At 37.9% G+C, this 26,540-nt stretch overlaps 1 protein-coding gene across 2 annotated transcripts in view; it reads right to left on the bottom strand.

Moving 5' to 3' along the window:
• The window catches only part of isy1 (ISY1 splicing factor homolog), a 46,918-nt gene extending 22,273 nt beyond the window's left edge, over positions 1–24,645 (bottom strand). The window contains exons 1-8 of one of the 2 annotated variants that reach the window (XM_073875730.1): positions 24,521–24,645; positions 24,108–24,130; positions 23,978–24,029; positions 22,796–22,865; positions 22,582–22,620; positions 21,378–21,490; positions 19,903–20,020; positions 17,433–17,555 (exon numbers count right to left, since the gene is read on the bottom strand). In XM_073875730.1, coding sequence (XP_073731831.1) covers positions 17,433–17,555; positions 19,903–20,020; positions 21,378–21,490; positions 22,582–22,620; positions 22,796–22,865; positions 23,978–24,029; positions 24,108–24,130; positions 24,521–24,523 — 541 coding nt within the window. In that variant the 5' untranslated portion in view covers positions 24,524–24,645. The remainder of the gene's footprint in view (positions 1–17,432; positions 17,556–19,902; positions 20,021–21,377; positions 21,491–22,581; positions 22,621–22,795; positions 22,866–23,977; positions 24,030–24,107; positions 24,131–24,520) is intronic. The other variant, XM_073875729.1, reaches the window with a different exon arrangement.
• Positions 24,646–26,540: the final 1,895 nt, after the last annotated feature.

Consider the following 26,540-nt stretch of genomic DNA (forward strand, 5'->3'; position numbering starts at 1 on the left):
TTGAACTGTGATGAAATGTTTGCGGTAGAAACATCCGTAGGCTACTTGAATGTGAAGGCAGCCACAGTACAGTGCGAGGTGAACTAGCGTCTGATAATGCAGACAATTCGGTGAGAGGATCAAACAACGCTGTAGTTGTGTCACCTACAGACACGTAATTATCTCCATAAACACTAATATTTCTCTGTTTATGTTTCACAGTCAGCGAATATAACACTCTCAATCAGCCCTGCTGCCGCCATGTTTCCCACGTGAGGCCACAGGCAATGGGAGTTGTTGGCCCCGCCTTGACGCAGTGATTCACAGGGTGGGGGCGTGGTCAACTCGGAATGCATTTTCAATTGAATTTTGCGACATCCGTTGCACGCTGTGTAAATGAAAATTCAATTCCAAGTTTCCCATCGCGTCACTGACACGCGAGGTCCTTTTTCAGGCATGTCATTGGCAAAAAAGCAGGAAAATATATTGAGACCCCCCCACACGCCAATCAAACTGGTGGCGGATCTATACGGATAGTAAAGCAGGACCCATAACAACTTATTTGAACAAAAAAACAGATTTTAATATATGTTTCAGCTAGATGTGCAACATGCAACTTTTTTGTACAGTATGGCACATAACTTATTTGGTGGATGTGTAACAGTGGGAATCAAAAGCAAGTGTCTTGTCCACTGCCCCATCACCACCTCTCTCTATAACAACCACCATGACAAAAAAAAAAATTAACTTATTTTTGCTTTACATTTTTACCCACATTTACAGCTAATTGTGCAACTGCAAATGTTCATGTCCACTTAGGTTTCTCAGCTTGCATTCAACATTTGTGTGATCCAGGTAATGTTAGCTTTGCATAAAAAATGGTTATCACTTGCATGGCTACTTTTACTTTTATACTTTAAGTAAATTTCCAAGCCTATACTTTGGTACTTTTACTTGAGTAAAGAAGTTAAATCAGTACTTCTACTTTTACCAGAGTATTTTTAATACAAATATCTGTAAAAATGTGCTACACAGGACCTTTAGTTATAATAAAGTGTCTTAGTAATCGTAAATTGTTGTAATATGTTTATGACTTCCGAATGTAATGCTCAGTTAGGTTAAACCAGGCTCGATGACGTATGCAGCCTGCATATGAGACCTCCGGAGGCTGCAGCCTTCCGATTGAGAAACGTTCAGAGGTAACTTATTTCCTTGCCTTTTTTTGGAACCAATATTGTTGCATTGTCCCTCTCTCATTCGCCACCAGGATTTTCTGCAATGGCGCTCGTTTTTCTTCTCATTTCTGTGAAAATTGCCGCTCCAAATCCACCAAGTAAACCGACGTGTCGCTTTGTTTCGATTGTCATCCGATCTGGAGATGTTCTTTTCACGATACCACTGTAGCGCGAGGGCGCCTGGTACACTGCAGGACCCCTTGCAGGGAGCTTGAATGATCTGACCAATACAATCATACTTCGCCATTGTGAACGGTCGGAAACACGTCCTTGTTGATACTTGGAAAGGAAGGAAAATGCATCTCTTTGTCATCTGACGTGCTGCCCGGTGTGGCCCTGTTGCGCGGGGACGGCGATTGTGGTTCCGTTCAGAGCATGTGAGCGAAGCAGAGCGGCGTGACGCTCCGCTAAATATTCCAAGCAGCTCCATTAACTTTCCGCTCATGCTTGCAAATAAACCAATTCCCGCTCCGACATAATTTTTTTTAGTAAGCCTATTGTTTCCTGACGTTCTATGATAATTGCATTTAATTAAAGTATTAGCTGATAAATCGCAGTTATGTACAGTTGTGTGTTGGGCTAGTTTAAGTAATACGGATATAATTCAAATTAACAATTTGTTTCCACGACATATGTTTTACTAATTCACAATTTTAAGTAATAATAAATGTAATACGTAATTACGAAATATTATAATTCGTTCCCCTTATGAGAAAAAGATTAACGAATTATACCATTATATAAATATATTATTTGAAAAAACTAAAATAAATTGAAGAACAATTTCTTAACAAAAAGGTTTTTTAAGTGCAAATTTACAGTACATCGGTAAATACAGAACACAGCTGTGTCTTAAAGAAATTAAAATTAGACCATACCTGTAAATGTACAAAACGAATGCAATACAGAAGGCCATGAGTATTTATTTATGGCATTTTCAATAGTATATTAGTAGATAAATTAACGTGTATCTATATAGTATGAAAACGAATAAATCGTTATTTTGGCTAAATTAATCTGGATAGATCATTTTAGTGAGACTGATGTGTCATAATTTCAGAACAAGCTTAAATGCCATTTATAACAACTTACATTTTATCCCGAGTGTTACTTGGTCGAAAATATGTAGAAATATAGCCTATGCGAGAACAAATTACAGAACAAAAATGTTTAGCTCAGGCGGACCGAACGAAAAGCCGTTAATTAAGCGGACTCTCTGTAAAATAGAGAACGTGCTGAATCAGTCGAGTCGGCAGATTATCATCAATGTTTAAAATGTTCCACGCAGATACTGTTGATGAAAAAATTTAATGTCTAAATCCAGGTATGAGTCAAGTGTTCAGTAAGTTAATACTAAAGGCACCAGCGTTTTGGCTGCAGCTTCCTCATCTACGGAGCGGCCGCTGTAGATGCACAAAGAACTATAAAGGTTTTTATTTTAAGTGGTTTTAATGCTGGTAAGCAATCAGTTATATTATGGCACTTTGTATTTGTGTTGACCAATTAGATTAAAGTAATTTTAATCTTTAAAACTGCATCTAGATGCAGACGACGCTACAGTTATTCTGTCATTTTAGTTTCATTTCTTTCATTTATATAAGGCTGGCGACTTCATTAAAACAATATTTGAACTCCATAACTTATTGCTAGCCGTTTTACAGATTCTCGAACTAGCAAATTACCAAAGGGCATTCTGGGATGAGCGAGCGGTGCTGAGCGTATTGAGCAAGCAGAGCGGAATTTTGGAAATATTACCACACCGCTCAACGCTCCGCACCGCTCACATGCTTCGTCCCGGATTTACCATGGTGACGGCTGTGAGATGCCCCCCTCCCCCCTACTTTTTTTTTACATATCTGCATGATTCACGTAGGTCACATTTTCAGGTCGGAAAATCCGGAATTCCTGATTATCCGGAAAAATCACATCCCTGCTTTTTATTCCTGTCTCCTCTAGAGAAATAAGAACTTGTGTCGTATAGCTCCGGGAGACTGCTTACTGACAATATCAAGCGTTGGTTGAATGAGTGACTCCGGGCGGGGCTGCCACCACAGCAGCAAGCAGGCTCCTGATTGGTTAACGCGGCGCGAAATTCCGCCAAAGTTCACATTTTTCAACTCGGGCATCAGCCGCACTTTCGCATGAACCACAAAATGCACAAAACGCACTTCACGCACGAATGAGGCGGAAACGGGTATTGTACAGCAATAAGACACTTACTAATAGAGTAGAGTTTGGTGCTGTAAAGTCTATCATAATTTTACATCATAACCTCACAATAAGATTTGTACTGTCAATACATTATGTGAAAAATCATTTTAGATTGTAAGTTTTAGATTGAACACTTAATTCTGTGCTGTGTTAACATACTGTAACATCTATGACTAACAAATTTGTTTTAAACATCAAATATAACATTTTATATTGAAATAAAACGACGTCATCAAACGCAACATTTGAAGAGCTCTTTTTCAAAACCCTATAAATCCATTTAAAATGTTTTCAGAAAAAGTAATTTTTTTACCTAGACCCACAAATTTTGTGAATATTCAATTTATTCTGTTAAAATTGTTTTTTTTTTTGCTCAGTCTGAACATGTTGAATAATGATTATAAAATCAAACAACAATATTGTTGATTATAAATTCAAAGTTAATTTTATTTTTTTTCAAAGCGCTATAAATCCATACATTTTTTCCATAAATTGATGTTTTTTCTTTAAAAACCAAAAATAAGAGAACATGCAACATATACTCAGGGACTCTTCATACTATAAATGAATAAGTAAATTATTCAGATTGTGATATACATTGGAGCCAGTAGGAAATAAACAGAATTACACATAACTAACTTGCTATTACTCCCTCCACCATTTCAGTTTTCTCCTCAGCAGGGCGTTAGGAACCTCTTTTGCTCAACATATTTCACATCTCTCCCTCTCTCTCTCTCGTCTACACACAGTTTGTAACCTCACACGCACACACAGCGAGCTCCCCCTCGATCTGCTCTCAATGACATACCATGTAAAAACGCGCTCATAATGTCCAATCCAAAAAGCACAACTTTACAGTCGCCCTGCATTGTTCACTAGCCACATTTTGTACTTTTGCACTACACACAATCTACAATAGCAGCTTATCATGGTCAATGTATCAAACGCCAGTCTGTCTATCAGCAGCCTATCAAACTATTCAGTAGTTTTCATGTTACGTTAGCAGGCTTCTTCACAGTAAAAAAGTTTATCGCGAAGGAGAAACATACAAAACTGTATTAAAGGGATAGTTCACCCAAAAATGAAAATTCTGTCATCATTCACTCACCCTCATGTTGTTACAAACCCGCATATATTTCTTTGTTCTGATGAACACAAAGGTAGATATTTCGTAACCAAACCCTTTGTGGACCCCATTCACCTCCATTGTAGGAAAAAAGAATACTATGGAAGTAAATGGGGTCCACAAACGGTTTGATTACAAACATTTCTCAAAATATCATCCTTTGTGTTCATCAGAACTAAGAAATTTATACAGGTTTGTAACAACATGAGAACGAGTGAATGATGACAGAATTTTCATTTTTGGGTGAACTATCCCTTTAAACGAGCCAGTTCTGAAACAAAAGTTTTACATACCAAACACTTTGATGAAGATCGCCTTGCAAACGGGTACCTTCTCCGGATGATGTATTAACATGACATTAATTCTCATTTTGATGAATGAATGAACATAAACAAACATCTGTTCAGAGCGCCGCCATTGAATTGCGTCGAACACTCGTCAAATTCTGATTGGTCGAGAGGATAAAATCGCGTTTAGGCTAAAAATAGGCTCCGGCGCTATCGCGTTTTGGAAAAGAACAGCATCTTGTACCTACATTTTAACAAGGAAATGTAGTGATTTGGTATGAAACGTTCATGGAGCAGTGAATAGGTTCAGAACACAGCCAAATGACATGACAAACTCTTTTTTTTAAATGGCGTTTATCGCGTTTTGGAAAAGAGCTCTTCATTTATAAGACTTAATTACCTTATCCGTCAACGTGATTTCTCGTTTGCGTCTGATTAATGGCCATTAGCGGTTGAGTTGGAAATGAAACTCGTGTCAGCGTTTACTTTGGGATACCTTTTGCATATTTTTTACGTACTAATACACACTTACACACCAAAGGAAATCGTGAATCGGATATACGTGCTCTTTAAAACAGAGGTGACTTCTCCTCATCTCTTGTTTTTGAGACAATTGTGATACGTTTTTATGAGTGAATTATTCAGGTAGTCATGTTGTTCCCACATTTCCACAAGTAGTTTCTCGCCGCTGTCTAGCGGAACCATACAGCAACTTGTTTTGTGGTTGCTATTTAAAAAAAAATCCGTCATTCACCTCATTTTCTAATTGGTTATTGTAAAAGTAATGATATAATCATCCCGATTTAAAATATAGTAGTCAACATTTGAAGTGGATCAAAAACATTCATCAAATTTGTCCTAAAACAAGAACGGGTATTGGATATTGGTTTTAAGAAAACTTTTAGGAAAGGTTTTGATCCACTTCAAATGTTGACTAGTGTATATCAGGATGGCCCCGATTTGCTTGTGAGCACATGGGGATGTGTAAGATTTGATTTGTAAATGTCACACATTACATTATAATCTGAGCCAAACATCGTAACCAATAAAGGTCCAGGAACCAATTTTCTCTCTGATTCTCGGAAGGGAAAAATTCGGGCCAGTAATCCTGTATCATGAGCAAGTCTTAATACCATATGTACTTACTGTGTAACCAGCTCTGAAGCTAATATATACAAATGTTAAGTGGCCCCATGAGTTACACATGACAGAGTAAATCAATTTGTTGTGGAATGTAGCTGTCATGTGCCGTGGTCAATGGGCAGTCAGGTGCAGAGTCGCATCAAATCTCTGGCTGCACGTCAACCATTCCGTTAAACAGACAAAAATGGGAAACACGTTGTTAAATAAAGCAGTACACAATGATACAAGTGTACAAGGGAGATAATGTGAGGACAGTTGGGACAGAATCACAGGATTGTGAGTCTCATCCAAAAGCATGAAGAATGTATGCATTTTGTGGATTCAAGTACGGTAACTGATTGCACTAAGCTATGCTGCATGCACATTGCCAGTGACGTGGTCACGGTTTATCACCCGATTGACCTATGGCTAAGCCCCCTCCACTCACTTGGACAAACAATCAACATTCTGTGATAGGTGCTATGGCAGCTGTCACAGCATTTCACAGGAGGCAATTGATGATTTTGGAGACAGAAAGACTATATATATATCATCTCTAAGTTAGCAAAAGCGCCTTAACCCTCATAAGCCCCTATTTTCCTGTATACGTTATAGTTCCTTGGGGGTAAAAAATGACCCCAGAGAATAAAAGAGTGATTACAAAAATATATAAATTTTTAATAGGGGTGCACCGAAATTTCGGTCGCCGAAAATTTCGGCCGAAAATGGCATTATCGGTTTCGGGCCGAAATAAAAAATCCAGCCGAAATGTAAACCGAAAATTAATGTCAACCGCGCCCCTTTCATCTGTGCGCTAGCGCTTGGGTTTCACTCAGCCTCACGTGATCAGTCGTCTCCCACCCCTCCCCTTCGTGCTCAAGCAGGTTTCACTCAGGGTCCAGCTGTTTGCACGCGTCTGCAAAGATTAAGAATGTCTTGATGTGTAAACTTTAGAGAGAGTCGCGCTATGTGTCTCTTACTGTAATCCATTAACGTACATTTGGCAAATAAAGCAATGAAACACAACGTAACGTTTTTATGTGGAGCGACTGTTGCGCTGTTTGGGATTCACCATCAGTCTCTGTATATGCATGCGTTTAAGTGCCCTTAAAGCCGAAAGTATACTAGGGACGTCCGCGTATGCGCGCCATCATTTTCGTCATCAGGAGGGTTCGCGGCCGGCCGCGCGGACCGTCCGCGTCCAGCCCAAAATTTGAGACCACACGGACAGTGCGCGTACAGTCCGCGTACAACATCCCATGCGCGTGAAAATATTTAGACAGGACACTCCACTACAAACAATTATACAAAGGAAATAGACAGCATTTGCACACATACTATCGTTTTTCTTCTTTAATTTTATTTCATCCATAAACAGAGAGCTGTGGAGCATGTTTGTTACCATATTGTTTGATTCCTGTTCTTTGTTGTCTTCTTGTTTGTTCTAAACTGTGTTTGCAATGGTGGATCGGTTTCTTTTCTTCACCTATCCTAATGTTTTAATGTACTGTAAATGTCTCCAAATCAGTGCTGCACTAGAGTAATAATTTGAATAGAGACGCGTTTAAAAAAAAACAAGCAAACATAATTTCTCTCTGTTATTGACAGGGCACATATAAACAAAATTCTCTCCACAGTATTCTTTTTCTAATAAAAACATTTGTTTATGTCTGTATAGATTACAGTCAGATTAACCTACTGAAGTCTGTGTCATTAATGTTGATCAAACAACCCATAACAAAGAGACAAATAGCTCTAAAAAATAATAATATATTTAATTTATTGTGTTATGATTAATTTAATTTGATTTCTGTACCTAATGCTAATTTCAGACCTTATTAAATGTACAACTTTGTTCTTTTTTATAAATGTTTGCAATTTCTTTGTTTATTAGATTTTTCCCACCTGCTTTTTGCTGATCCGAAAAATAATCTGATCTGTGCCTCAAAAACTGTAATGTGATCCGAACTGTGAGTTTGTTTATCCGTCACACACCCCTAGTAAAGTTAGCACACAGTGATAGCCATAAATGCAATTGTACTAATAATTGGCATAATAATTTATTTCGGTGTTTCGGTTTTTCGGCCTTGGTTTCCTTTTTTCGGTTTTCGGCCAAGAATTTTCATTTCGGTGCATCACTAATTTTTAATGATACAAATAATATATAATTTTTTGTTTGTTTACTTCCCATCTATACATAAATGCGGTGTTTTGGGAGATATGAAGTAATTTTGTACCTGTTTCCCACTCTATTCCTTAACTACACTATTAATTCACTTAAATTATCATCTAAATTTGATTTAAATTGGTTTTAGATATTGATCTAGGTCAGGGGGCCTACTGGCAGACTCCGGTCCGAATCCGGACCGCGAGATGCGTCCATCCGGACCGCAAAGACTTTTAACACAATAAACTACATAAACAACAAACGCTTTTTAATGTTATTATAAAATCCAATTTATATCAGGCACATATATGGTCAGCCCAGTAGCGCTATATGGGTCCTACATCGACACAGGTTTGAGTGCGATGCCAGCGCGAACAGTTACAGACAGGTGTGCAGGGAAGAAAGCAGAAAGCCTCATCTGCTCGCGAGTCTGTTGCGGTTGTCAAAAGTGGGGACATTAAACACCATTACGAAACTAAACATAGACACTTTGAAGAAACTTACCCTCACGTCTGAGGTAAGGCAAAAAATAAATGAACTAAAAGCCCAGTACGAGCGACCCACACGGGTCCTCTCTCACTCACTCATTGCCCAACAACGAGTTATGAAGAGTCATCTATGAGTGTTCACTGAAAATACAGTGGATATTAGGAAAGCATAACAAGCCCTTTACAGATGGGAAATAGTAAAGGAGTGCGTGATGCTGCATTTTTGGCTCAACGTATAGTTGCGAATCAGCATTCTCAACACTTAACATTATTAAAGTAAATACATGTCAAGAATGATCAATGAACATTGTTTTTTTTTACTAGGACTTTTTACTATGCTTTCGTCTTTAAGTTCAACTTAGTTCAGCCTATTTTATTTAATTTTCATTTGAGCTTATTTACATTTGTATACACTTGAAGGAACAGTACAAATTAAGAGAGAAATGTTTTCCTGCACTTTTTCATTTTTCCAACACTGGGAGTTTACTTTTGTCTGTTTGTGTTTCTGACTGATATTGATGATGATATTTTACCAGTGCAACTTGAAGCACAGAAGAGAGTGTTCAACATTACATTTAGTTAAGTACAGACAATAAATAAGAATGAAGGTAACATGTGATATGATTTGATTAAGCCAGAGAGGTTTGTATTCATTGATTATGATTGTTAATCTCATTTTAGCAGAAAAGAGCACTTTCGTTTTCCTTTTAAGTTGTTATGTGGAAATAAATGTGTATTTTGAAAATGTAGAGATGAATGCATTTTGCACTATTCCCTTCATATTTTTATCAGACATTGTTACTGGATAAATTTAGATATTTTGTACCAAGCAACTGAAAGGACATACAGTAACAGAACAGCATTAACATGAAATCCATTTTGTGAAGGATTATTTATGCTTATACATATGAAGAAACATTATTCAATATACTTGATAACATTATATTTTGTTCAATAAAACAAATATTTACACTCATTTCTTTAGTCTGGCGAAAGCTGTCAATTTATATTTTTACGTGCAGTACATGTCCGGACCTCGGCTGGTGCGGAGGGTTCATTTACTGGACCTCCACCAATTTTAGTTGAAGACCCCTGATCTAGATGTTATGTGTTGAATTTGGCCATTTGGTGTTTAGAAAAAAACATAAAAGAATTACAGTTTAGGAAATAAATTATTTCGACCAGCAGATGCCCGTAGAGACCCATACCTTCACCTGGACTTCTCCATCATAATGTATCTATCATCTGATCCTTTATTTCTAGGTGTGAAATTAGGGCAGTGGTTCTCAAACTAGTGGCCGTGGCCCCCTGGGGGCCCTGAGATGGTCCAAGGGGGGGCCCAGTTTAATGACATTTTATAAAATATAGGGGAGTGATGAGACACCTAATCCACGAGATGAGACGAGACACGAGATTCGTTCTCGTGAACCCAGACGAGATTTTTACATTTTTTAAGAAATCCTCAAATGATAAAATAAATGAATAGGAAACTGAAATAACGTTATTTTGAAATGTTTTAACTAATCTGGGACTGTCCCTAACAATTATTTTGCTAATTGATAATGAAGTAATTTGATATTTTTTGGTGGTAAAAATAGCCCCAAGTGAGAAGTAACCTTTAAAATGACATAATAATGACGATGCAGTAATAACTGGTTCAAATAAACCATCAAAGCAATAAACACATTACAGTGATACAGTATGACTATGCCCCCTTTGTAATACACCAGCATTATGTATTATATTAAATGCCTGCAGGGGGCGCTAAAGGACCCGCTTCTGTTATTCTCTTATTTCAGAAGGTTACTTTTTAGCAAAACAACGTTTAAATACATTTAAATCTTTCATATTTGTCTAATTCTTTACAATAGAAATGATACAACTATTCTTGAGCAAGAACATGCAGACATAAAATCATGTCAATTTCGAGTGAGGGGTTAATCTGCTGAGACTTCACATCTGACACTGAGAGAAACAAAACGCGTATTAGACGAACATTATTGGAAACCCAAACAAAAAAGCACATGCTGCCAAAGACAGAATATAACAGGGAACTACACTAACCTTTTTCACTGGTGGCACTTGCGCTACCAACTTTTTCAGTTACTGGCGCAAAATATGATTTGGTCGCACATATTTTTCTCAAGTTATATTAAGGCGCTCTGGATAATAATGAACAATAATGAAACTGTATTGCATACAGATATGCTTTTTATTTTACTTGCCATCTTTTACACCACATGCCGCCTTGTTTTCTTAAACGTTGCAGTGTTTCCCACAGATCTGAAATTTACTTGTGGTGGTAGCCGGTGAAAGGGCAATCATTACCCACTGACAAAAAATGGTCCACTATACATGTGACGAAAAACTACTTATGTGTGACACAACACAATACTTTGATTTATTGAAAATTAATATTAATTTCACATTATATTTCATTAATCTAACCACCCCAAACTTTCTTTGCCATTAACAAAGCTGACACTGTTTGTCAAAGCACCACGAAAACACTTACCCTACAGTCACATTAGCTACAAAAGTGAACGACACCGAGCGACGCGCACTCGCTTGATGGGCGTTCCTTTGGTAGTTTCTCAAAGCGGTATCAAAAGTCACTTTAGAGGTATTGTTAAGTTACAAGAACGGTGTTTTTGGATTTAAAAGTATTTATTTCTCGATAAAAGTAACAAAATATATGAGATAAAATGCCAACCTTGTCAGATATATACATAAATACGCATTTTCCGCCATCTTGAATTATTGTCTCAGACTCGACCACAGACTCGACCCCAGCTGCTCCTTCACTCTGATTGGCAGTCGCTTTGTCGCATCGCTCAGCATTTGCATAAAATAGCCTGCTTGTCTATTTTGGCCCCGCCTTGCTCGCGCAGCGGCGAGCTCGTCGCTTGTCGCTGGCAAACGGCCACTTCCATTGAAAATGAATGGTAGCCTGTCGCTCTGTCTCGGTCGCTTGTAGCTAATGTGACTGGGGGGTTACTGTTTTTGCACTGATATATGAAGCAATTAGGCCCCTTTTATCAAACTCAATATAATACAATACTATGTATAGTATATTAATAGACAGTGCAGGTCTATAGATTATAAATGTGACTGATGTTATGACTGATGTTATAATGGTAATAATTTCTATTAGATAGGCACTTTTACTGCTTCTGCTCTATCTTTCTATTTCTCTCTTGCCGATTAAAAAAGCTTAATCTACTCATTATTTCAGATTTAAAAGTCTACTTGCTGTCCCGGTGACACTCATTTCTTTAGTCTGGCGAAAGCTGTCAATTTATATTTTTACGTGCAGTACATGTCCGGACCTCGGCTGGTGCGGAGGGTTCATTTACTGGACCTCCACCAATTTTAGTTGAAGACCCCTGATCTAGATGTTATGTGTTGAATTTGGCCATTTGGTGTTTAGAAAAAAAACATAAAAGAATTACAGTTTAGGAAATAAATTATTTCGACCAGCAGATGCCCGTAGAGACCCATACCTTCACCTGGACTTCTCCATCATAATGTATCTATAATCTGGTCCTTTATTTCTAGGTGTGAAATTAGGGCAGTGGTTCTCAAACTAGTGGCCGTGGCCCCCTGGGGGCCCTGAGATGGTCCAAGGGGGGGCCCAGTTTGCAAGGTTATATTTTAATGATTTTAATTTACTTTCAGGCTCTGGGCACTTTGGTGGAGCACTCACTGCCATTCACAATGGCCCGTCATCGTCATCCTTGCACAGATGCCAGCTGAGGACAAAGTGGCTCTGTCGCACGAACATCGGCAAAATGTATATATTTTTTTTATTTCTGTCTGTCTCTTGTTATTTTTTATTTCAGTGTCATGCTTCACAACACTTCCAGGCGTTTCCGTGAGTTGTAAATAAAAGCATTTGTAAAATATTAAATGTGTCATTCTCCTTAAGCTTCAAGGATGTTTTAACATTGATTTTTGATTAAAGTATGGTGATTTTTGTTAAGTCACGTCCAGAATCATATTCAAATCACACAAAAAATAGAGCTGGGGTAACCGCCCCAAAAGCTGAAGTTTCAAGTTTCAAAAGCTGAAGCCGCAACCATAAAAAAATCCCCGACCATCCACGACACAGAAAACAATAAGGGATCGCTTATCATGTAAATTAGCCAAGGATGTGTGTCAATATGCACCGTGAGCAGCAAGGGGTTTAAAAAAAGGATTGCCACAATTTGTTTTCATTTCAGTTTAATTCTGATTTGATATAAATATATATATTAGAGCCCTGCATTTCAGCCTTTTTACGCCCCTCTCTCGGGTCGGGTTTCAGACAAATTTTAACATCACAGTAGATATGCGGCCAGGTCTCTGGATTTTTTAGGCTTCTCCACCTTTTTATATTTTAATTTAATTAAAAGAAATGTTGAGACATTGATAAATTTTAAAAGACGTTTAACCTATCGCACGAGTCCACTACGCACATTCACAATGCACCTGTTGCAACGGTATAGAGTCTCCGCCAGCAGCAGGACCTTCAGCGCATCGGGAAAAATGGAGAACTGAATTAAAACCTTAAATACTGCGCATAATCTATAAAAGACTTATTTCGGTAGTCATGTAAAAAATATAGAACTTAATTAAAACCTTAAATACTGCACATAATTTATAAAAGACTTATTTCGGTAGTCATGTAAAAATGCGGTGTAATTTTTTTTCTTGTTTGAGAGACTTTTTTCTTAGTTTAACTGCTGGATACACGAATAGCCATGTTCTATGGTAAAGCCTTGAATTTTAATTGATGCATAGCGAATGTGTAAGGTAAGGCAACCTGCATGTTTATTTCGTATTGTTTGAATTCATTATTTTTCTGCACCCCGCCACAACTGCGAGCAACAGAGCAGCCTCCCTCTGCTTTTTTAAAAAATAGTGTGTTGATAATAAGCAATTAAACTAACATTGTTATATGCTGAAAATATATATTTTATATAGATCTTATTGTAGGCAAGTGAAGTGTTGATTTGAGAGGCTCAAATGATCAAACAAGTCGTCAAAATGACGTTAGCTGTCGGCTGCTAACGGCTTGGTAATTATCAAAAACCTTAATTTAACAAACAAAAAAAGGTCTAAAATGTAAGAAATAAAATATATTTTATCATTTTGACAGTTAAAACTGAACTGCTTTAATTGCTGCAATAGTAGTACAGCTTTAAGGAATCTGTGTAAGGAGTTATTTTTTTTATTTCTGCGCATTTCTTTTGCAAAATCTATGCGGAATTTTGCGGAATGATTTTAAATGTTTTAAAAAGATATAAGAGAATGGGAGCTGTGGATATTACAAAACAATAAAATATTTTATAATATAGGCATATAAAATATATAAAAAATAATACATGGCTGTAAAATGTGATAAAAATACATAAGTAAATAGAAGTTCTTCACTAAAAGAATGATCGTAATTTTTAATCGTGATCAAAAGTTTGAGCCAAACAATCGTGATCATCATTTTTTCCTGTAATCGTGCAGCCCTAGTAAGAAGTCCTTATCAATCTAAAATCATTACGAGTCTGAGTCATTATAACGTGCATTGAAAAAAGCAACACATGTTAAACAAAATCATTCAAAATATTCTTCATTATCATGAAAATACCTGAAAACAATTTGAAGAATGGCGATATAAATATTCTTATAGACATTTCCTGGAATAGTGTTTGTAATGGTACTTCTGTGGCACAATTGGAGTTTCTGCACAATGGCGCCGTCTGGCTTTGGGGTTTGCTGGGATTTTGTCAGAATTCATTAAAATTCATTCACTGACAAAAAACGCACATTTGCAAGATAAATTGTCACAGCCTTATCTGTGATCTTAAAATAACTACGTTCAAAAAAACATTGAGAGCTATAGTCTACACAGGACTGGTGAGATATGTGCATTGATCTTTTTTTAATCTACATGTTATGTGGTTTATTTTGATAGGTAAATTATCTGTGTTGTCTGTGAATGTCTTCCACCTCCAATGGTCCGGGTTCTTAAGACGCAGCAGGGGTTAAAGCAAAAAAAAATCCTGAGCCTGAACTTTTTCTGGGGGCAGGGGTGGACACATTGTTGAAAACATTGTTGAAACTAACTAGTAACGTATCAGCCATTAACACTTGACAAGCTTAAACTACAGATTATGATGGGCTATTTGAAACACCAATACTAGGGGTGTGACGAGACAATCCACGAGACGAGACACGAGATTGGGTTCACGAGAACGAGACGAGACGATATTTTTACACTTTTTAAGAAACCCTCGATGATAAAATAAATGAATAAGAAACTGAAATCATGTTATTTTTAAATGTTTTTACTAATCAAGGACTGCCCCTAACAATTATTTTACTAACTAATAATGAAGTAATTTATTGTACTGCATTGCACTATAGCCTATATACTCATATGTATATTTATAAATTTATACATTACTAATAGCAGCCTACACGCCTGGCTATTTATGTATATTGGCATTGAATAGAGAGGCTAACTCTCTCCTCACTCAATCCTGCTCTTAGCTCCCCGGCTGAAGGCAGTGAGCTGATGTGGATGTAAACTTTTATTTATGTCATGTCCCCAACTATACCAACAGAGGATTACTATCGTGCCTTACACATCCGTGCAGTGTTCAGGCAATATCTCACTACAACACAGGTATCTGACTCCCTGCGTGCGCGTGGCGAGCTGTTACTAAGCTGTTCATTCTTAAGGAAATTTCTCTCTTTCTCTCTCGGGTTCTGCATCCGACCCTGCACAAAGCAGCGAGCCGCTGCAGACCCAGACTTGGTTTTTATATGGCTCTGTGTGCGGCTAGTGAGCCGGTGCCCTTCAGCGGATCACTCCGCTAGATGATTCACACACGTCTGCGTTGCGCACTGTGTGGTACAGTTCAGGAGTTTGCAACATCACTGTACAGCTGTTGACAACCTCTATTAAATGGCAACCTTGCTTCAAAGCACACAGTATGTAACTGGCACCCGACACGCTTAGACGAGCGGTTACTACCTGTTCCAGCGTATAAGGAGTGTATCTCCTCGCTCGGTGCTATTGCAGAACCAAGCCCTGTTCTTCCATGGCTCTGTGTAACACACCATTGCTTTATGCCGCACAATATGTAACTGGAATCCTGTGCGCTGCCATCCGTTACAGAAATATCCCAGGTGCGTGGAGTCGAATCTGCACTCGTATCCAGCCATCCAAGTGGTGAGCTGTGACAGGTTTAACTGGTCGGCCATCAGTGCATGTCTGAACACACAACCCCTGTGGCCCTACCGCAGCCTCTCAGGCACATATGGCTTGCTCGGCGCTATTATGGTTTGTCATGGGTTTGTAACATCTCCATATGATCGGTGGCTCACACACCTATGTTTAGCAGCAGGCTTGTTCCACAGCTGACAACATGTACTATAATAGGCACCAGAGCATGTGAGCGGTGCGGAGCGGTGTGACGCTCCGCTAAATGTTCCGCTCTACTGTTCAAGCACTCCACTCAGTCGCTCACCGCCCAAGCTTCAGAGATGGGCTGTGGCATTCGTATACGATTGCTGTGACCTGCCCAGCTCATTCTCAGAAATTTCCCTGCTCCACCTAAGCAGTCAGCTGCTGGGATCCAGCTGGGTTCACTGGATCATTAGGTGCTAAATGAGGGCAGCACATTACTGCCACACTGGCATAGCGGTGTTATTCCAATTTGGCAGTCACACTATCCGACGCCTATTTACAGTTTGTACCGGATTGCCAGTACAGCTGTATTACTGCTGATATACAAGTATGGAGCTGTGTTTTCGCTTCATCCTTGTTTTTTCACACTAGCTATCTTGGCCATTGTGCATCATAGGTTAATACCAGCAAATACTCTGCGCGGATATGTATTCAAAATGAAACTACGCGAAGATGAGAATATTTGTATTTGATTTCACTTAATCATTTAATCATTTAAAAGTAGACATTACAATCATTACAATGTTGACACTTATATTTTGTTTGTATGACAAGTATTTGCTAAGTTACAGTTAATTTTGTGACACGTTTCTGAAAGGACTTCACTGGAGAGAGAACAGAACGTGCATCATGTTTATTTTCTTAATTTTGCGGAAAACACGACACTCTGTTTTAATTGGGAGTGGACAAAAGCAAAACTAGACACTTTAACTTTTTAAATTATGTATAAATCATATGTGTATGTCCAAAATAAGCAGAGTAATCCAAGTTTCTTTGTGCAGTGATTGAAAAATAAAGAATTTGCAGCGTCCCCTGAGAGTTAATCATGTTGTTAATTAGGGATCGACCGATATGGATTTTTCAGTGCCGGTGCCGATATCGATTTTTGTTTCATCAGCCTTAGCCAATGGCCGATACAGGCTGCCGATTTTCTTGAGCCGATATTTGGAGCCGATACTGGTTTTGCTCACTCAATTTACATCATAAAAATTATGTAAAAAATGGCATGTTGTTAAAAAGAGATGTTATTAGTTTGCACAGTTCTTACATTTATTGTAGTCTAGAACTAGTCTAATCCCTGTCCAGGAAACCGCCCCATAGAGATGAAAAAAAAACCCCACTTTGTTCAGCTATGATCAGCTGTTAAGCCGAGCTTTCAATGTTGTCGTGAAGGGGTTGGTTGTTTTTGGTCACATTACCTGCAGTCGCTTGCGGGTTCCAGCACTCTGTCGGTAAATTGTGCCGGAAAAATCGGCAAACACGGCAGCCATGTATCGGCCGATGCACATAAAACTCGCAAATATCGGCCCGATATATCGGCCGGCCGATATATCGGTCTATCACTATTGTTAATGTCAAGTGCATACCTTGTTTCTCATACTCCTGCTCCAAAGGCACTAAAACACCATCATCCTCATCTCTATAACCATAATACTCAGCATCTACGTCCTTCATCAGCTCACCTCGTGTTTTTCTGGGTGGCGGAACAGCTGCAAAAAAATGACAGCCACATTTGTACACATAACCACACTGTAACACCAGAGGTGGAAAAAGTACTGAAATATTGTACTCAAGTAAAAGTAAAGTTACTTTAATAATATTTTACTTAAGTAAAAGTAAAGTTACTGGTCTAAAAATCTACTCAAGTAAAAGTAAAAAATTTTAACTTTACTCAGATTAAAAGTTACTTTTTTTTACAGCGGGGAGAGGTGGAGGATTTTAGTATAGTTCAAAAACGACAAGGGAATATAAATCTCAAACTAGTTGTTTTTAATTTTATGAACATCTTTACAATTAAAGTGCAATAACAAAAAGTTAATAAAATAAAATGTTTTTAAACTAAGAAAAATGTATGGAATTATTTAATGATTTTACATGTGAGTTATGCACTTTTGAAAGTGGTCAGCAGCTTGTAAATACAATCACTATAGTAAGGTTGTAATTGATGTATTGTTGGTAACATACATTATTTTATTAAACTATATATCTAGTTTTAATGAGCATATAATGAGATGAGTGCCATGTCATACTTTTGACACGTTTATTGTCTTCTAGCTTCCCTGACCTGGGTACCTGATCGATCTCTCTCTCTCTCGCTCTCTCTCTCTCTCTCTCCCTCTCTCTGAAGTTGTGTTTGACTTGACGCGAAGCTGCTAGACTGCGGAGGATAATGCGCATTGTATTAAAAACGCGTCGTGCAAATGAGCGGTAAAACCCGGTCTGCAATTTCGTACTTGAGAGCATGAATCCTACTTTTCATAGGAATGAAACACTTGCTTCGCGTCAGTGGAAAGTTGTCGCTTAAATATGACCAGGGGTTTCTTTCATAAGATTTGAACTGAGGCGGGTCTGCATTAGCGCGCGCCTGTCTCATCCATCTACATGGTTCTTTTTGCACGTTCCCCCGCCCATCAATCATCCGTTGCGCGTCTTTATCACGTTGCTTTTTTAAAAAAAAATTTACTCTGTAATGGATATGATTTAAAATGTAGCGAAGTACAATACTATAAACAAAACATACTTAAAGCTGCGGTCGGCAACTTATTTTATCATATTTTTTGATCATATTCACTGAAACCAACACTATGCTCCGATAGAACAACATCAATTAGACTGTTTAAGAAAAAAACCCGCGCTTCTAGCTCCACCTGGAGCCTGTTATTTGTTTTGCAAAAATCCACCGCTCCCGGTTCATTTGGTCCGATCAGCGCAGGCTGGTTCATTTGGTCCAATCAGCGCAGGGCTGTGTAAAATCTGCCTGTCAATCGCAGTACCTGTACGCGCCACAGATCCCCATCCCCCTCACGCACGTTACATTATAACACGTGCATCCGCCTGAATTCATAGTTGTTTTAGTTTGAACAGCGTGATGGCGGAGAGAACGTTCAGTAACAAACTTCCGATTTCTCGGTTAACAACTAGAGCTAGGAAAACAACCAATGAAAAGAAGGAAACAAAGATAGAAAGCGACTGTGACCGTATTAAAACTAGGATCAATATCGGACCGGCATTTGAAAGGAATCTACAAGATTTCAAGCTGGATGCAGAGCTTGCCACATTTCTTCTCAACAGGTAATTGTGCTTTATCAACCATTGATTGTATTTCGGAGTGTTATGTAAGTAATTTAGTATTCTTGCTAAGTTTGCGTTCATAATAATACTGATGCACACACGCTGACGAGAACGAGCTCTGAGGGAGGTTGCTCGGAGGTAGTGGGGGAGGGACATGAAATTGTAAACATTTGGAAACTGCTCAATCCTCCAGAGTTGCCGACGGCAGCTTTAAGTAAAATTACAGATTTTAAAAACTACTCAAAAAAGTAAAAGTACACAAAAAAACTACTCAATTACAGTAACGTGAGTAAATGTAATTCGTTACTTTTCACCTCTGTGTAACACCACAGAGCCATTAAACATTCAGGGCTTTATGTACAGTGGGGCTCGAAAGTTTTGGCACCCTTGGTAAATTTGAGCAAAGAAAGCTATAAAAACAATCTATAATGTTTCTATCTATAATGCTTTAATAAAAAAAAACACAAAAATATAATGTTTCATTAAAGTAAAACAATTGAAAGTGAAGGGGAAATTAGATTATATAGATTCTTTTTTGTAGCTTTCTTTGCTCATATTTACCAAGGGTGCCCAAACTTTCGAGTCCCACTGTATGTATATTGAAGTTTCTGGTTATTGGTGTGGACATGTTCCCCTCAATGTCTGATATAAGTGTGGTTATGGCCCTGCTGTTACCCTACCAACACAAAACCACACAAGGCACAAGAACAGCTTAAATTGTAAAAGTTCAGTACTTTCAAATCTGATATAATTAAGTAAACTTACGCTCCGTTTCAAACAGTTCTCTGACTCCAGGTAAATCTTTTGCTGCCCCAAAATACTTATATCCTCTGTTTCCTGGAACCTCTTTTCCCTCGTGGTCCAACATCTTTGGTCCAAATCTCCTATTAAATGTTAAAACATTGCACAATCACATAATTAGGTTTGAAACGCTACTGTAATAATGAACAGTATGACTGTATATAGTATAGACTTTAGATAGCAGGGAAATTTAACACCTGGGGCCAGTTTTACCACCTGAACTTACATCCAGTCATAATAGTCTGGAAATAAGTCCTACGTAAAATGTAGACCTGTTGGCATAGGTCAAGGCATAGCAAAAGTCTAAAGCCCGGGATACACAACACGATTATTGGCAGTGTCAAAAATTCAGCATGATCACCGCACAGTGTGTTTGCTGCTACGACCTGCATACCGTATTTGTTGTATTTGTTCACCACGAGCGCATGCTGGTGACGTTGCGGTAACGTGTGGCGCAGCCGCTGAAGCTTCCCTGTCATCATCATACAGTCTACATGCCTGTCGTACCCGAGTTTAAACGATCCATGTCGAACAGTGTGATAAGGTAATGATCTTATAAGAGGGCAAAAATCCTGCAGTGTATTTTGGGCTTTAGACTAAATCTTAAGTCTAGTCAAAGGTAGGTGTAAAGTATAAAGTCTGGACTTCCATGTACAAAAATTTTTTTGCATTAATCAATTCATATGAATTCTTATATAATCCTTAAGATATTTATAAAGACAGAGAAGAGAACTTAATAAAAAAGGTGGTAACACTTTATTATAATGTTCATTAATTAACATTAGTTAACTACATTAGTTAACATGAACTAATGATGAACTGCACTTGTGCAGCATTTATTAATCTTTATTAATGTTAAATTCAACAATTACTAATACTTTATTAAAATTTGGTTAACGTTAGTTAATGCACCGTGAACTAACATGAACAAACAATGAACAGCTTTATTTCTATTAACTAACATTAACAAAGATGAATAATTACTGTAACAAATGTATTGCTCATGGTTTGTTCATGTTAGTTAATACATTAACTAATGTTAAATCATGAACATTATAATAAAGTGTTACCAAAAAGGTTTCATTTTAATTTGTGTTTAGCAAATTATTACCTTTCTGGGCGGTGTCCCGGACAGGGATTAGACTAGTCATAGATTAAAATAAATGTAAGAGCTGTCCAAACTGAAAACAACTTGCACTGACATTATCTTAAAATACATCAGTGCCCTTTGTTTTCCTTAAAATGCACACCAGTAATGTTTTTAGTTAAGCATGTTTGCAAAAACTATTTATATTTTCTAATTAAACTAAGGCATAGTCCTGGGTAAAGCTAATCCCTGTCTGAGAAACCGCCCCATCGTTTTTCATTTACATTTAAGATAATAAGGACAAAGATATTATTTGCTGAAATATTATTGTAATAAAAACATCACATCTTACCCTATAGTCAGGTCCACCAAGTTCCTTGATTCTGACCTCCCAGTGACCTTTCTCTCGAAGAAGCTTATTGATTTCATCATTCAAATCGCGAATCTTAAATTCACCTAAACCAGCTGAAAAAGTTATGCAAGAGTTAAATACATCATCACATCTGAAAGCTCCCATAACACACGCTGTTTTTTGCATCTCTCATGTTAATCTTGAGTACCTATAGCAGTGGTCACCAATCCTGGTCCTGGAGGGCCGGTGTCTCTGCAGAGTTTAGCTCCAACCCTAATCAAACACACCTAAAACAGATAATTAAGGTGCTTCAGGTGTGTTTGATTAGGGTTGGAGCTAAACTCTGCAGAGGCACCGGCCCTCCAGGACCAGGATTGGTGACCACTGACCTATAGAGTAGTATTACATTCCTCATATCTCCGAAGAGTTTTTAGTTTTATCAGATTTATAAAAGACAGATCAACTTCAGCGATTCTTTCCAAAAACGAACGGAAACATTTTGAATGAGGAGTCACGAGCTGCAGGGGGAGCAAGTAACGAGCACTGTATACAACACTGGATAACTTATGATTCCCTACATGTTTGTTTCATTACATTATATGCACTTACACGCCCATTTCTAACCTAACACAGAAGTCTTCTTAACCACATGCCCGGTTGGGACTTTTCCTGGAGAACCCAAGAGACAGCGGCCAAATTTGACCCTGTGGGTTCTCCAAGGTTAACTACAGATCTACTACCAAACCTCCCATCAAATAGGTGATCCATGATCGCCGTCTCCCCTCGTCTTAGGTAAATAAAAACATTTGTTATTGTCGATGAAGTATTTGTTTAAGAGTTCAGTTTAGCAACTAGTCAGACCATTAAACAAACAAGGACTGGAAGTGAAGTTGCACTCAGACGTGTAATCGCGTCACCGCACGTGCGTCCGATAAAACCGTCTATATGACGTGCTTTTCCGGAGGAAGTGCCCATAAAAAGAAATAACACGCAAGGTCTACCCATGATACGTAAGATGTACCCGTGTTCATTTCAAAATCATTTGACAAAAGGATTTGGCACAGATTGCTTTTTTGACACTTTGCTTATGCTTAAGCATGAGGAAAACAACTCTTAAACTTTGTTAATAAGTCAGAATGCATGAAATACTGTTGAACCTCCCCTAAATTTTAATTTGGAAGCAATTTTCTGTAGACCTTCTCACCATTTTGAATCTGGGCTACCTTTTTTGAAATCTCACTGATGATCTAGAGAAAAAAAGAATAGTAAAACATTCATGTTACCACAGTGCATATAAACATGTTTGTTATATAGTAAACAACGTATGTACAATATTAATTTCGTTTTTAAAACCTAAACTGTAGTTAGTGCACTTTGTCAAAATCCATCATAACGACAAGAAGTTTTATTTTATTTCCTGATCTGTCTTCTCCACTTTTCTGCTTTAGGTAACTCATTACACTCTGAAGCAAGAAATGGTCTTCTTTCCTGTGGAAAATCATTGGACCAGGTCAAAACAATACAAAAGTACTACATGCACAATGGGTCCATGGGCTGTTTATATTTAGCATGAAGAATTCATATGTAAATATCTAAGTGCATGTGTTTCTTTTACTTATGTGCACATGGCAGATGCTTGTATCCAAAGCGGTATATATTGCATCAAGTTATCCCAAATTTCTTACCAGTGTGTGCGTTCACTAGGGATTGAAGCCTTTTATGCTTGACCAATAGAGCAGAGGCAAGGCCAGAAATTTTAAACTGAGTGGACCTCGTTGAAATAAGGTGGACCTCAATTCTTACTCTTAAATTACATAATTTTACAATTTAGTAGTGGTTAAACAAATTACATTGTTTTTTGAGTTATGGATTGAATTATTTTCATATCAGCAAAAGGAACAAATCAAGAAATTGTAAGCATAGACCCCTTCAAGGTTTGTAAACATCGTGTGCGCGCGCAGCATGGGGTTAAACTGTTTATACAATCGAGGCTTTATAATTTAATCTAACAGGTCTAAAAAATGATGCCTTACCTTTAAATGAAGGGACGACTACAAACAAAAGCCTCTTTGATTTTTGCATTGTCCCAGTCTGCACGTTAATTGTTTGCAGCCGCAGATGTTGTATTTTTTTTGTTTTTGAGATTCTGCATGAATCGCGAAAACTTAACGGAAGACCTGGTGCGATTTTCACACCCCATGACGTAAGTAGGCATTTTTTACGATACCGAATAATACGCAACTCAATCTGCTGTAATGACTTTTCTGACCCCGACATGCGCAGAGGGAACCGCATGTGACGTGAACCGTGAAAAGGTCTATATGGAAAAAGAAAAGAACAAAAGTTTACCTTTAAAAGTTTAACTTTAAGCAACAAACGTAAGCAGATTTCTTGATTTCTTGTCACTTTAAGACCAAATAAGCACAGATCCATATACTAACACAGATCTGATTTCTTTTTTAACTGTTTGCATTCACTTTAAGACTGTGGTATTTCGAAATAATTTTGTTATGCATCAACTTTTTGAAGTATTTAATCCCAAGGACACATAGACAATTTTGTAATACCTGTATTATTATTACTAACTGCATTGACCTCACCTTAACCTTCCCTTCTTCAAGTTGGGCTTGACGAAACCTGGCCAAGGCAGTCCTGAAAAAAAGTTTTCAATATTAAGTTCAAGCATTATTAAAACATTTAAAGAGTTTAACATTAAATAAAGAAACTTACATAGCCTTTTCTGCATTTCGAGCCTTAAAAAAAAACAATTATTTAATAAAAACACGACATACATAATTATGAAATGCACATATTCTGCATAACGTAAAAACACGTGAAAATACGCCGTTGGTCTCACTGTGTGTAAATCTACTATTTTTACAGTATGGGTCATAGTATGAATTACAGTTCAATGTCTCAATCGTAACACACAACACAACACAGCATAATATAACATGGTTAACCACATGCTATAAGCATCAAAGTAGGTAACACTGTCTTAAGTTAAAATCAGTTGTTTAATACACTCGTGTCAAATGCTATACACTCGTGTCAGTTAATTCTTAATATGATAATGTATTTTTCTTTCGTCTTTAAATTATCACAAGACCAATAAAACAAAAGAAAAAGATAATGATTTTTACCATTTGTGTAGCTCACTAGTTGATTCTTGCGTGACCACAACGGGGCGAGCACGTACGACGCATGCATATGACGTAGGGTAAGTAAGTACGTTTCCGGCGCGTCAATAAAATGAAATACTATGGAAAGCCAAAAGGAACAAAACATAGCTGTGTCTGAAACCGCTCCCTATCCACTATATAGTGCACTATATCGGGTGTCGGCCATTTTGTAGTGGTGTCCGAAACCTGAGTGAACAACTTCATTCCCTACATTCATTCACTACTTTTTACCCACAATGCACTCTGATTTTGAGGGTACATTCCATAGATATGTATAAAGGCTAGATGGCTCGTCGGCGCTGCTGGCCAATGGAGTGCAACGTCCGCATTTTGGCGGCCATCTTACGACAGGGCGCTCGCTCACTCGTAGCATTGAGTTTTAATGATGCAGGTACTTTTAAATGACCATAACTTGCTTAATTTTTTTACCGATTTTCAAACGGTTTGGTTTGTTATAAACGTCAAAGATGTACCTATGACACTGTATACCCTACTGAAAAATCCAGCCAAAACCAGCACAAGCTGGTAGCTGGCTCCAGCTGGTTTAAGGTGGTTTATGCTGGTCCTCCCAGCCCGACAAAGCTGGTCATGCTGGTGGGCCAGCTGGTATTCCAGCATGACCAGCTAAGTCCAGCTAGACCAGCTTAAAATGTGACCAAAACACAGCTAGACCAGCCTGCTACACCAGCAAAACCAGCTTCCTACACCAGCAAAACCAGCCAAAACCAAGCCGGGGACCAGCCAAAACCAGCTCACCAGCTTATGCTGGTCTTAGCTGGATTTTTCAGTAGGGTACCTATACTAAAAATAAAAAATAAATTCATGAAACATGTTAAAGCATCCAGAATTATAGCCACGTTAATAACGTTTGTAAAAATCCAAACCGTTTGAAAATCGGCAGAAAGCCGAGCAAGCCACGGTCACCCAAAAGCACCTGCACCACCAAACTCAATGCCACGAGTGAGCGAGCGCCCCGTCGCAAGATGGCCGCCAGGTGATGCCGTTAGGGACTCCGCCTTGAGCCATCTAGCCTTTATACATATCTATTGTGAAACTTTTTTTTTTTCAAAACTTTATTTAACAAAGTCAGTTTTACAACCAAAAAGGCTTGGTACAAAACAAATAATTGTCTACACAGCAGACAAGCATCAAGCATGGTAAAAAAAATGTATACATTAAATAAAAGGACACATGACAATAAATAAATAAATAAATATATAAGACACCAGTGGGCGGTTTCCTGGACCAGGATTAGCTTAATCCAGGACTAGGCCTTAGTTTAATTAGGAAATATAACTAGTTTGAACAAACATGCCTTACTAAAAACATTACCTGTGTGCATTTTGAAATAAAACAAAGGGCCCTGATGTATTTAAAGATCTGTAAGTGCAAGTTGTGTAATGGAGGGGCGTGACCTCCCACAATTTAACTGGTTGAGGCGGCAGATATGGACTTGACTCCGGTCAGAGAATCAGGCTCCAGAGGATGTATGTTTAATTAACAGAGCTTTATTTAGTTGTATTGGTATTTGTTTTGTGTTTGAGTTTGTGGTCTACAAGAAAAGATAAACATATAATGAGGTTATCAATTTAAGCTGTAAAACAATGATGTGAAGATAAATTAACTATAGCAATAATCATTATAGCAATACCATATAGCAATAATATATTAATCAACAGTGGTTAATATAGTCACTAATAGCAGAAACAGCAGCTTTTAACTTAAAGTGCACAAATATTAATTGTAACTGTTACCAACATTACAAATAGACTACAAAATGGAGTATTGAATAAATCACGAGGTGATTAACTGCACATAGCTCACTGAGAACATAAACGGAGATTCACTTCACAATAATCTCCTACACTAAATTGTAACAGTCAACTATAAGATATAAACACTCATAAAACACACAAAGTGATATATACAACAATGTTACCATAAATTATCGGCGATAATTAGCAAAGTAATCTCAATCGAG

This window comes from Misgurnus anguillicaudatus, chromosome 14 (genome assembly GCF_027580225.2).
Source record: "Misgurnus anguillicaudatus chromosome 14, ASM2758022v2, whole genome shotgun sequence".
In the NCBI taxonomy this organism is placed as follows: domain Eukaryota; kingdom Metazoa; phylum Chordata; class Actinopteri; order Cypriniformes; family Cobitidae; genus Misgurnus; species Misgurnus anguillicaudatus.